The sequence below is a fragment of the Cucurbita pepo genome, unplaced genomic scaffold, assembly GCF_002806865.2.
Source record: "Cucurbita pepo subsp. pepo cultivar mu-cu-16 unplaced genomic scaffold, ASM280686v2 Cp4.1_scaffold000352, whole genome shotgun sequence".
Taxonomy (NCBI): domain Eukaryota; kingdom Viridiplantae; phylum Streptophyta; class Magnoliopsida; order Cucurbitales; family Cucurbitaceae; genus Cucurbita; species Cucurbita pepo.
In genome coordinates, this window is record NW_019646590.1 from 21,699 (window position 1) to 33,814 (window position 12,116).

General features: G+C 37.0%; 3 protein-coding genes across 3 annotated transcripts; 2 read left to right on the forward strand and 1 right to left on the reverse strand.

The window, feature by feature from the left end:
- Positions 1–2,095: 2,095 nt before the first annotated feature.
- Positions 2,096–4,499, forward strand: LOC111785053 (cytokinin dehydrogenase 3-like). The gene is made up of 5 exons (XM_023665532.1): positions 2,096–2,699; positions 2,997–3,124; positions 3,465–3,740; positions 3,849–4,117; positions 4,199–4,499. The coding sequence occupies exons 1-5, from the start codon at positions 2,096–2,098 to the stop codon at positions 4,497–4,499; spliced, it is 1,578 nt and encodes a 525-aa protein (XP_023521300.1).
- A 207-nt stretch (positions 4,500–4,706) lies between these two features.
- On the reverse strand, positions 4,707–8,776 carry LOC111785058 (DNA repair protein recA homolog 3, mitochondrial-like). The gene is made up of 8 exons (XM_023665536.1): positions 8,475–8,776; positions 8,210–8,267; positions 7,718–7,938; positions 7,487–7,574; positions 6,049–6,221; positions 5,764–5,910; positions 5,523–5,657; positions 4,707–5,449 (listed from the first exon to the last, which is right to left on the reverse strand). The coding sequence occupies exons 1-8, from the start codon at positions 8,529–8,531 to the stop codon at positions 5,057–5,059; spliced, it is 1,272 nt and encodes a 423-aa protein (XP_023521304.1). The 5' UTR covers positions 8,532–8,776; the 3' UTR covers positions 4,707–5,056.
- Positions 8,777–9,220: 444 nt separating this feature from the next.
- LOC111785059 (nucleosome assembly protein 1;2-like) lies at positions 9,221–12,108 on the forward strand. The gene is made up of 12 exons (XM_023665537.1): positions 9,221–9,432; positions 9,529–9,572; positions 9,794–9,889; positions 10,044–10,136; positions 10,214–10,301; positions 10,382–10,443; positions 10,534–10,718; positions 10,839–11,016; positions 11,104–11,147; positions 11,325–11,529; positions 11,654–11,671; positions 11,777–12,108. Exons 1-12 carry the CDS (start codon positions 9,387–9,389, stop codon positions 11,852–11,854), a joined length of 1,137 nt encoding a protein of 378 aa, XP_023521305.1. The 5' UTR covers positions 9,221–9,386; the 3' UTR covers positions 11,855–12,108.
- The last annotated feature ends 8 nt before the right edge of the window (positions 12,109–12,116 follow it).

Here is a 12,116-nt window from a genome sequence, read left to right on the forward strand (position 1 = left end):
TTTTAAAAGAAAGAAAGTTGTTAAATAATAATAATAATAATAATAATAATAATAATGAAATGACAAAATATTGGGGTGGGTTATTGGACCACGTGATGGTGTTGCAGGCTGGCAGTGGCTTCGGCTTTGTCATAAAGATTTCGGTTTCTCACAAACAAATAACTCTTCTCTCTCCAATCAAATAATGCAATACAAGATTCTCTTACCATAATATTGTTTTTATTTATTTATTTATTTATTTATTATTATTATTATTTTGAGAAACTGTTTCGAATTACTCTACAAACAAGATAAATTATGTCAGATTTAAATAATTCTAAACATATAGAGTTGGTGGTGTATAAAATAATTTAAATACTTGAAGATCGAACCGTACGATCGATGGTGTAGAAAATAATTTAATTTAGTTGTTGATACCATATGTAACCATATAATATAAATATATATCCAAAATAATTGAAAGACGGGACCATTATTAACATGAATCTTAAAGATTACATTTTTAATATCACAAAAATAACCAATAAATTGCTGGAAAAAAATTATAAAAAATATATATAATATAGGGTTTAATTAATATTTAAAAAAAATGTATTTAATTTAAAATTTTAATAAATTGGCCACTTACCCATAATTCAACAAATAATCTTTGACCTATAGATCTTGTTTATTCATATAATTTTGTCCTCTCTTTGGAACAAAAATTATAGAGCTACCCATCAAACCCCATTTCTAAAATATATTTTAAAAAATAATTTCTCAATTTACTTATTTATTTATTTTTAAATTACTTATTTATTTATTTATTAAAAGCTAATCGGGACTTAGCTTCATAACAACGAAACAAAGTTAAGTCACTCCTTAATCCAAAATATCATATGGGTAGGTAGGTTCGGGATGATCCTGTCAATCTTTTGTGAATTTCGCTATTGAAGCGGTAAATTTAAATACAAAAATAAATAATTAAATGGCGATATAGTGATAAAAGCAAGGGTGTCTTGTCGGGATAGATTAATGTACAAAATCTAAGGTACATGAAAAATAAGGACAGCGGTATGGTCGTCCTAAGGAGAAGATAGGGGAAATAATTAATAATCAATAAAGGAAAAATAAAATAAAATAAAATAAAAAAGGGAAAATTATTGATTTGACGTGTCTGAAACATGTCCAAAAATGCATGAATTAATACATTGAAGTATGTCTATTCTAGTACATTTTGGTATGCAGCTTTCGTACGTACCATAGTACTCAACATTACCATCTTATTATATGTTTGTTTCCTCCAACATTTTTCATTTAATCTCTATACTACTATCATATCAATTTATTTAATTTCCGTTTATATTATTTATTTTATTCTCTCCGCCATTTTTATTCGGGTTTTTCTTTTTGATATTATTCTCTTTGAGCTTTTCCTTTCGGGTATCCCCTCTAGGCTTTTAAAATGCATATGGTCGTCCCTTTCTACACCCTTATAAGGTAGGCTTCTTTCCCTCTCTAAGCGATGTGGGATCTTATAATCCACCATTCTTCAGGGCCCAACGTCCTCGTTGACAGTCGTTTCTCTTGTCTACAATTGACGTGGGACCCCCCTAACTTTGGGGCCCAACGTCGTTGTTTGCACACCGCCTCGTGTCCAAACCCCTTCGGGGCTCAACCTCCTTCTGGTGTCTAATTCTGATATCATTTGTAACAGTCCAAGCTCACCACTAGCATATATTGTCCACTTTGGCCCATTACGTATTGTCATCAGTCTCGCGATCCTCACGATTTTAAAACGTGTCTACTATGGAGGGTCTAGCCCTAATTCGACCTGTGCCTCGACTCTTATACCATTTGTAACGTTCTAAACGCACCACTAGCAAATCTTATCCTTTTTGGACTTTCACTTTCGGGTTCCCCTCTAGATTTTTAAAACGTGTCTGGGAGTGAGAGGTTTTCACAGTCTTATAAAGAATGTTTTGTTTGGATGTGGATGTCTGAGTTGAAAAAATTCATGGAAAATCCCTATAAATATTCGACTTTGTTACCAACAAACCCACAGAACCATCTCTTCCCTTCTTGTTTGCTCTGAAAATCATTGAGAATGAGAAAAATGACAGAGAATCATCCCCTTCCAGCTTATTTCATACTCACCTTTTTCCTAAGCTGTTTGAAATCCGGAATAAACAAATCCAAGCCATGGACAGGATTACACCAGCAACCAAACAAGCTCCGTCACGATCCCGAAGCTTTGAACTTGGCAGCATCGGATTACGGGAATATGGTTAAGGAAGCCCCCGCCGCAGTTCTTCAACCCTCCTCGATAAACGACGTCGTTCACTTAATATCCTACGCCTACAACAATCCCATCCCTTTTCCAATAGCCGCTAGAGGACAAGGCCACTCCGTACGAGGCCAAGCAATGGCCAAAAACGGCGTCGTTATCGACATGTCGGCACTGCGGCGGAATCGGAAAACCGCTGGGATTGCCGTCTTCGCCCGCCGCTGGACTGGCGAATTATACGCCGATGTCGGTGGGGAGCAGCTGTGGATCGACGTGCTGAATGCCACGCTGGCGTATGGGGTGACGCCAGTTTCGTGGACGGATTATTTGTACATCACAGTCGGGGGAACGTTATCAAACGGCGGGATCAGCGGGCAGAGTTTCCGGTACGGTCCGCAGGTCAGCAATGTGGTGGAGATGGATGTCGTTACTGGTACGAAAAATAATTTATAAAATTAAAATTAAAATTTTAGAACTTTAGGGATTACATAATTGAATTATTAAATTAAATATTTTATTTTGTTGATAATATTATATTATAATATATTATGAAAGGACAAGTTTGGTTGTTAGAGAATGTATATTGAGTGGACACATTTTTCTCCCTTACTTTGAAACCTAATTTTAAATATTTTAATTTTTTTTAAAAAATATTATTGGTTGCATTGCGTGCATGGAATTAATTTTGAAACTCTATTTTTTTAAAAAATAATAATTAATATATTTTCAGGGAAAGGGAATATGGTGACTTGCTCTGCCAAAAAGAATTCTGAGCTTTTTCATGCCGTTCTCGGTGGTTTAGGTCAATTTGGAATTATTGCTCGGGCGAGAATCGCTTTGGAACCAGCTCCAAATAGGGTAACTTCTATTTTCATCGGGCTATTTCGTAATAATCTTTGATCATAAGGTCAGAGCTCTCGTGCAACTAATGTGAAAAAAAGAAAAAAAAAGAAATTAATTACTAAAATTATTAAATAAAAAAAATGAAAATAGCTGGGGAGAAAATTGTCCAATGAAAGCTTCCAAAGAACCCTACATATCCTTGTCTTTGTTTGGGAGTGTTTCTGTCACCTCCAACCACCGAAACGGCGTCGTATCTGCAGTACAGACAAATCCGGAATTAATTTGACTGCTAATTTATCGTGATTATTATATGTGAAAATTAAATATTTATTTTTTGGAATTTAATTACTTGTAGGTTAAATGGGTAAGAATGTTGTACAGTAACTTTTCCGCATTTACCAAAGACCAAGAACGTTTGATCTCATTAAATGGAAGGAAACAAGCGAGCGCACTCGATTACTTGGAGGGTTTGGTTCTGCTGCATCATGGCTCACCGGATAGTTGGCGCTCTTCCTTCTTTCCACCGTCTGATCATCCCAGAATTATCTCCTTCGTTAATCAATACTCTGTGGTCTATTGCCTTGAAGTTGCTAAATATTATGATCATCATACTCTGTCTACCGTAGATAAGGTACTCCTCAACTACGTGTTCACGATCAATTTTGATTGTATTAAATACGTGCCATAAACACATGATTCCGTGTAGTAACGCTTGTTTATTTTGATGTTGTGTTTGTAGGAGCTTGAAGTATTACTAGCAGGGTTAGATTATGAGAGCGGGTTCAAGTTCGAGAAAGATGTAACGTATGTTGAGTTTCTAAATAGGGTTAGAACTGGAGAATTGAAGCTTCAATCTAAGGGATTGTGGGACGTTTCTCATCCATGGCTAAATTTGTTTGTACCAAAATCCCGTATCTTGGATTTCGACTCAGGTGTCTTCAAAGACATAGTATTAAAACGAAACATAACCAAAGGACCAGTGCTGATATATCCAATGAACCGATCAAAGTAAGCTCATACGAAACGTTCATGTTCTTCTCGACAGAAACTCGACAGTAATTAATAACATTTAGCTTATGTAATATGCAGATGGGATGATAGAAACTCGACAGTGATTCCAGAAGAAGAAGTGTTCTACACGATAGGGTTTTTGCATTCAAGTGGGTTTGATGAACGGAAGTTGTTTGACGAACAAAACGAAGAGATAATAGAATTTTGCACGAAATCAGACATTCAAATCAAACAATATCTTCCTCATTACAACACACAAACACAATGGATCCACCATTTTGGTTCCAAATGGCCAACTTTCCGACAAAGAAAGATCAAGTTTGACCCTAAACTTATTCTTTCTCCCGGACACAAAATTTTCAATCCCTCACCCGTGTAACATAGGTGGTATAAAATTTTAAAGTATAAAATATGTTGAGTATTATTCTTGTCTCTATATATGAAAATGAATTATTTTACGTGTACAACACAAGCCACCGTTCTTACATCAAATCGAGATTTATATGCTATAAATCGAAAGAAGGCTTCAAAAGGAGTAAGAACGAGTAACACGAACAACCTAAACTCAGCTCAACGGGTTAAAATATTTCCTGAGAAGAGCAATCAGATAAGATGTGATTAGAGAGCAAATAACAGAAGTTGATTTGCAAATAGTCATCATGTTGCAATACAAAGAGGCATTGGAGCTTCGGATGAGCAACCATAAACTGGCCATTCTGAGGTCCTAAAATCTCCATTTTCTACATTTCCTCTGTGACGAAAATGGCTGATGATATTTATAAGGGCATCATCTTCCTTCACTGGAACGACAAAGGCAGAAACTAAAGGATTATATCTCGTCGAGACCCAAAACGTCGTGCCTGGTCAAACTCTGATAGCATTGGCAAGGAGAGGAGGAATACATCCAGGATAATGAGGATGAAAAATGTTCGACATTCATACTTCTACTGCAGTAACTGCGTCTTCATCTGTAGAAGTGGGTGAAGTGATAATATCTTCTTGGATACTTTCTTCATCCGTTTCGTCTCTGTTCGGTGACTTACCTCTTTGCTCATCGTGTATTTTGTCTCGAAGTTTCGTGACTAGATCTTCCCTAACATCTTCATTCTCTGACAAAAAGGTTTTCAAGGCATCTTTGCCTCGGAAACCTCGACCGTTAAAGCTATAATATGCACCTGCCCTGGATATGAATTTGTATTTCAACCCCAGATTCATAATCTCTGCCTCTTTACATATACCCTTTCCAAACTCGAGTTCGAATTGAGCAGTCCGAAATGGAGGAGCGAGCTTATTCTTCACCACTTTTACTTGAACTTCGCTTCCCACTATCTGTAATCAAAATACGACGAGAAATCAACCAACCATTGAGAAATCACCTTTAGAGTCATGATAATGTTTGTACCTCTTCACCATTCTTGGCAAAACCTATCCTTCTAATGTTCAGTCGTACTGAGGCATAAAACTTCAAGGCATTGCCACCACAGGTAACTTCAGTTGGACCACCACCAAATCCAAAAGTGGACAGCTTTGACCTTACCTAGAGAAGCATGCATATAATAAGCGCAATACTGAGAGACTGTGATGCCATAACAATGTGAGAAATTGCAGTATATTACTGAGACAATTGAGAAATGAAATAAGACCTGATTAATAAAGATCAAGACAGTCTGTGATAAGGATAAAGAATGACACAATTTGCGAAGTGCTTGGCTCATGAGTCTAGCTTGCATTGCCATGTGGGCATCACCCATTTCACCATCGAGTTCACCTTTAGGCACAAGAGCAGCTACCTGCCATAGAGACAATCATGAACAACGAAATTGTTACTGTTTCCTATCCAAAAAAGGAAAAGAAAAAAGAACATAAAACATATAAAAACAATGAATTTCCCCAACTGTCTTCTTTAAAAGAGTTTGCATCATACTCACGCTGTCAACAACAACAACATCAACTGAACCGCTTCGGATTATGGTATCCACGAGACTAAGAGCTTGTTCACCACAGTCAGGTTGAGATAGGAGCAGATTCTCAGTGTTCACTCCAATAGCCCGAGCAAGGGATGGATCAAGAGCATGCTCCGCATCAACAAAGACACAGTAACCTGCATCAAAAACACCAAAACAAATTACTCCAGCATTATGTTTATGTCCGATACAGTTATACTTCGAAATTTTCACCTCCAAACAAGTCTTTTATTTTATTTTTTTAAATAAAAAGCATAAACGAATTTTCAAAGGATGAAAAAAAATATATATATGCAGTTTTAGCATGAGTTATATGAAAATGGTCTAATATAAAGACTTCTCATCAACCATTTTGAGGTCAATCCATTTATCAACCACATGTTCTAAAGCTTAATTCTTCTAACCATACTTCTTATCTAAAGCTATCCAAAATTCTGTAGAACTTTTAGTTGAACAAAATTTTATAGATATTTCTATGGCACAAAATATCATTTTCTAAGAAAAAAATTTCAGCAGTAGTCTTAGTAGTCATGATTGGGTCACAATCACTAGCTCTAGAAGTTTCATAGACCTTTTCTTTCCCTTTTTCATAAACAGAAATAATAGAATAAAGACCTAGAGTAGTGAGCCAAAGTTCCATCCGTTGTTGCCAACATTTGAAATTTTGTCCAACAAAATTTTCAGGTTGAATGGATTATATTTAGACTCATCAGTAGAGGCCATAACATCAAAAAATACTAACAGTATTCCTAACCATGTCTGCTCTAAGATTGTTTGCAAAACAAATGGGCAGGAATATGGTAAACATAACAACAACAAACAAGTATAAACATATATATTACCCAGTAAAATAGGATTTAGAAAGTTTGTTTTATAAAATAAAGAAAGGGCGAGTCATTTAATTGATCCTTCCTTTGAGAAGAAATTCCAGAACTTTATGGCTTGTTTAAAGGGTTTTAATTGATATTCTCTTCATAATGGGCAGTGAGTATTTATGTCAGAGAGGATTACAAAGAGTACTGAGAATTTTTCTTCCTTTGAGCAGACAAGTAAATGGGGATTTGCAAGAGAGCCTAGTTGCACACAAGCTTTCTAGAAGGGAGTCGTCTCATGGGAGTGGAGTGTCCAGAAACTCAATGCAAGTGGGGGCACGACTTCTATAAGGGCAAAGTCATGCTGTGCGCCTCAACCCAACTAACAGGCTTTCTAAACCATATTTTACGATATTCCTGCCCATTTGTTTTGGGAGCTTTTTCCAACATAACCAGCCAAATTATCCAAATGAACTACAAATACAAGTGGAAGCCAGTAGTAAGAATAAAACAGAGTGGGAGTGAATGTGCTCATTCATTTCCTCACATATAGAATGAATGATCGCATTCACTTATCATTTAAACAGTACCTCCTTGCTTCTGGGATTCAGCAATTACATGCAGAGCAAGAGTTGTCTTTCCGGATGCCTCTGGACCATAAATCTCGATTACGCGACCCTATATATCACAAACATGAAACATGATGATCAAGGAAAGGAACTTCATATAGGCTTCTAAAATAAAAGATATAACAATTCAAAAGTATGTGATTAAGAAAATGTTTGAACCTTACAAAGTCATCCTAAAGAAGTGTAAAATACCTTCGGAAGGCCACCAATTCCTAGAGCCATATCCAATGCGAACGAACCTGTGGGAACCACAGGCACATCTCTAGATGATACAGAACGGCCAAGCCACATGATAGACCCCTTTCCAAACGTGGAAGTTATCTGATCCAAGGCTTGTTGTAAGGCCAGCTCTTTCTTAGACAAATTTTCTTCACAAGAATCACTCCCATCTGATGACTTCGACTTTCTTTTACCTTCAGATTCATACAATATTTACATTTGAGATATATTGTAATGAACGCAATACATTGAATATATATATATGCAAGCTGAATCAGCATTATTTTCGTGCCAATGGAGTTTAGCTCGATCGCGAATTCATCTCTACGTTCTCTAAGAGGTCGTGAATGAAAGAATAAACGTTGATTTCATACAAAACAGTCTAAAAAATTTCAAGTTCTTCAAAACCATGAAACTATACATCATCATTTCGCATATAATGTAATCAAAACCAATGTTTCACACCTCTGGTAGAAAAACTACATAATTGAGTAGACGTTCCCAATATGCCTATCCTGTACCGCTGCAAGGGAAGCAAGCAGAAATTCAATCGTCTAGTCAAAATCCAAACGACATAAAACCGAAAGTAGCCACAAATATCTCATCAGTATTCCATCCTTGTTTAAGAAGGCTCAGTCTATACAATAAGTAGTTAAAATAATCAAAAGCATACACCACCAAGAGCTCTACAAAGAAACGAAGAAGTTTTAACAGAGTAAGTGATTGAAACCTCGTGCTGAAACAGACAGCGCCCAACAAAAGACGCATTTCGAATGAGTCTCGCCATTAAACCTCTTCAAAACTTCCGCAGCAGAACAGAGAGAGCAACTTCAAACTAAACAAATAGAAGAACTAACTTGAATCAACAGCAACTGACGAACAAGAAAAGCTGCTAGAAGGCATATGCACGAGCAAGCATGAAAATAAAATAGAGAGACGAGGAACAAGAAGAAGAAGAAGAAGAAAACACGGTGGCCATTTAAGAACATGCACTGAGCTCTGATGTTTTTTAGGGTTTTTTTAGGGTTCTGATTTTATTTATTATTATTTTTTTTTTTTTGGTTCCCTCGCTCTCTCCGGGCGGGGGTTTTCCCTCCATTTCGGTCACACCTCTGTGCCTGCCCGGAACAACAAATGGGCCTCGAACTTTTATTGGGCTTCATATCATAATTGGGCCGGGCTGCTTTGGATTTGGGCCAATAAAATCTTGGAAATAATTAATTATTTATATATTCCTATTTTGAATATTATTGAAATTAATCGGACTTATTATTTTAAATATTTAATTTTGTCGCAATAATAAAATGTCTAAATCATAATTAAAATACATGGGCCGAACGCCGAGGGAGCCCAGCCCAATTCGTAACGAAGCCCAATTCCGACGATTTAATTTAAAATTAATTAAATTATTGTTTCCCCTAAATTCGGCGCCGCTGGGGGCGTTTCCTTATAAATTGAAATAAATGGGAATGAGCGTTAGGTATCGAACAAGTGTGCGACGGGATATTAAAGGTCGGCCACGTTTAGGTGGCCCTTTTCAATCCTTTTTCCTCGCTCGTATTCAATCTAGGGTTTTAGGTTTCCACCTTCGCTTCCTCCCTTTTTTCCCCCTTCGCTCCGCAGCTGTTTCCTGAGATTCTCAATGAGCAACAACAAGGACAACTTCAACGTCTCGGATCTCGGTTCTGGTATTCAAATTCTTCCTCTTTTTCTTTGTCGATGTTCCATTGCTCGTTCTTTTTCACGAATTGATTTCGAGGGGTTTTTGGTTTTTGATTTTGAAGCTCTCAATGAGGAGGATCGAGCAGGCCTCGTCAACGCTCTCAAGGTACGTCAATTGATTCTCTTATTCTTTTTTTATCGTCTGATTGTAGTGGGATGCCACTAGAATCAGGAATATACTCTTCCACACTCTCTAATTGTTTTGGTTTGCGCATTTGAATGGCCCTGTTTGCATACTTGTTTAGATTATAACAATAGTTGGATGGAATTTTCTGGGGGTTGGTTTTAGTGGTGGTTGATTTTAATTGGGGTTTCTGTGCCGTGCAGAGTAAGATACAGAGCCTCGCTGGGCAGCACTCTGATGTCCTCGAGAACTTATCACCTGTTGTTCGCAAGCGCGTTGAGGCGCTAAGAGAGATACAGGCAAGTTTATATTCTCATCCGTTTGATATTCACTATTAGGTCTTTTTGGTTTCATTCTTCTGCTGTTTTTGTGATTGCTTGTTATCGACTTGGAGAATTCCACGAGTTGTTTTATTTATTTTGGAAGTATTTATTAAACCATCTCGTTCAACAGAGCCAACATGACGAATTAGAGGCAAAATTTTTTGAAGAAAGGTTGGCGCTCGAGGCCAAATACCAGAAATTGTATCAGCCACTGTACTCTCAGGTGTGGATATTTTCATACTAGCCGTCACAATATTGCACGTCTTGTTTAGTCGTTGATTCATTCCTATGTCTTTGCAGCGATTCGATATTGTTAATGGTGTTGTTGAAGCTGAAGGAGTTGCCAAAGAATCTGCCGCTGGACAAGAAGAGGATAAAGAAGCAGCAGGTAATTCTATATCGTCACTTGGGACATTCGTTTAATATACGATTTAAATTGCTTGTATTAAGTATTGTTTACCTTTTCAGAAAAAGGAGTACCCGATTTTTGGCTTTCTGCAATGAAGAATAATGAAGTATTAGCTGAAGAGGTTTGTGTTTTGTTTTCACGTGTTTGGAGAATTGTTTGACTAACTCGTTACATCACTGTGTATCTTAATCTCTCACATGTTTTATTTTAGATTACTGAACGTGACGAAGGAGCTCTCAAATACTTGAAAGATGTCAAGTGGTGTAGAATAGACAATCCCAAAGGGTTCAAGATTGACTTCTTTTTTGACACTAATCCCTTCTTTAAAAATTCTGTCTTGTCGAAGACATATCACATGATTGACGAAGATGAGCCAATTCTTGAGAAAGCAATTGGGTAATTTCATTCAGCCTCATCTGTGTTTGATATTCATTTTATTTTTGCTATATAGTGTGAGATGGCATACGCAGAAGTACTTAGTTACACTTTCACTGAAAATGATAATATTGTTGGCAGAACCGAGATTGAATGGTATCCAGGAAAATGCCTGACTCAGAAACTACTTAAGAAGAAGCCGAAGAAGGGATCAAAGAATGCCAAGCCAATCACTAAGACTGAAAACTGTGAAAGTTTTTTCAACTTTTTTAGTCCACCTCAAGTGCCCGATGATGATGAAGATATTGATGAGGATACCGTAGGTTTATTACCCCTACAGAGTGAAAAATATCACTAGTATATGCCTTGATTTTTCTGTTCTCTTATTTCTACTCTGTTTCATCAGGCTGAGGAGCTTCAAAATCAGATGGAGCAAGATTACGATATTGGGTGAGTTATAGACATGCTTAATCTTTTGCCACTTCGTATGTTAATGGGTAATGTGCTATATATGTTGAATTTTTGTGAAATAAAATTGTCTCAAACACGAGACTGTGTTATTGTTTGAATGGATCTGAAGAGTTGTGCAGATTTTGAAATCTTTTTTTTTTTTAATTCTGTCTGTAGGTCAACCATTCGAGACAAGATCATCCCCCATGCTGTCTCATGGTTTACAGGGGAGGCTATTCAAGATGAGGATTTTGAGGACATGGACAACGATGATGATGACGACGACAATGACGATGATGAGGAGGATGAGGATGATGAGGAGGATGATGAGGAGGATGATGACGAAGACGAGGATGAAGATCAAGGGAAGTCCAGGAAAAAGGTATGCCAATTCTTTTTTAATTCGGATTGGCCTGTTTCTATGCATATTGTTCTCCATTTAGAAGTTGGAATTGACAATCTTTTTCATCTTTGATTGGATTTGGCTTGTATTGCGGTGATAGCAGTTGTCAGCTGGGAACAAGGTACCTTCCATTCCATATTCCATATTCCATATTCCATTCCATGAACATGTTTGAATGTGCATTTATGTAACATATTATTGTTGTAAATCTGTTTGGTCTGTACAGAAGGGTGGAAGAGGAGCAGCAGCTGGGGGTGATGGTCAGCAGCAGGGGGAGAGGCCTCCGGAATGCAAGCAGCAGTAGAGGAATGGAATTTGATTGGTCGGTGAGACTGTCTTGTGTTTTGGGGAGTCCGCTGTTCCAAGTAATTTTTGGTTGGAAAAAGAGTGTGAGGGTCTGCGGAATCTATTGCTCTCTATTGTCTATGATTTTTACTTCAAATTTTTCTTGCATCATGTATTGTGTTTACGTAGAAGGGGAATTTAGGAGAGTCCATTCCCTTTCCTTTATGATTTTTTTTTTTTTTTTTTTTTTTTTTTTTTTTTTTTTTTTTTTTTTTTTTTTT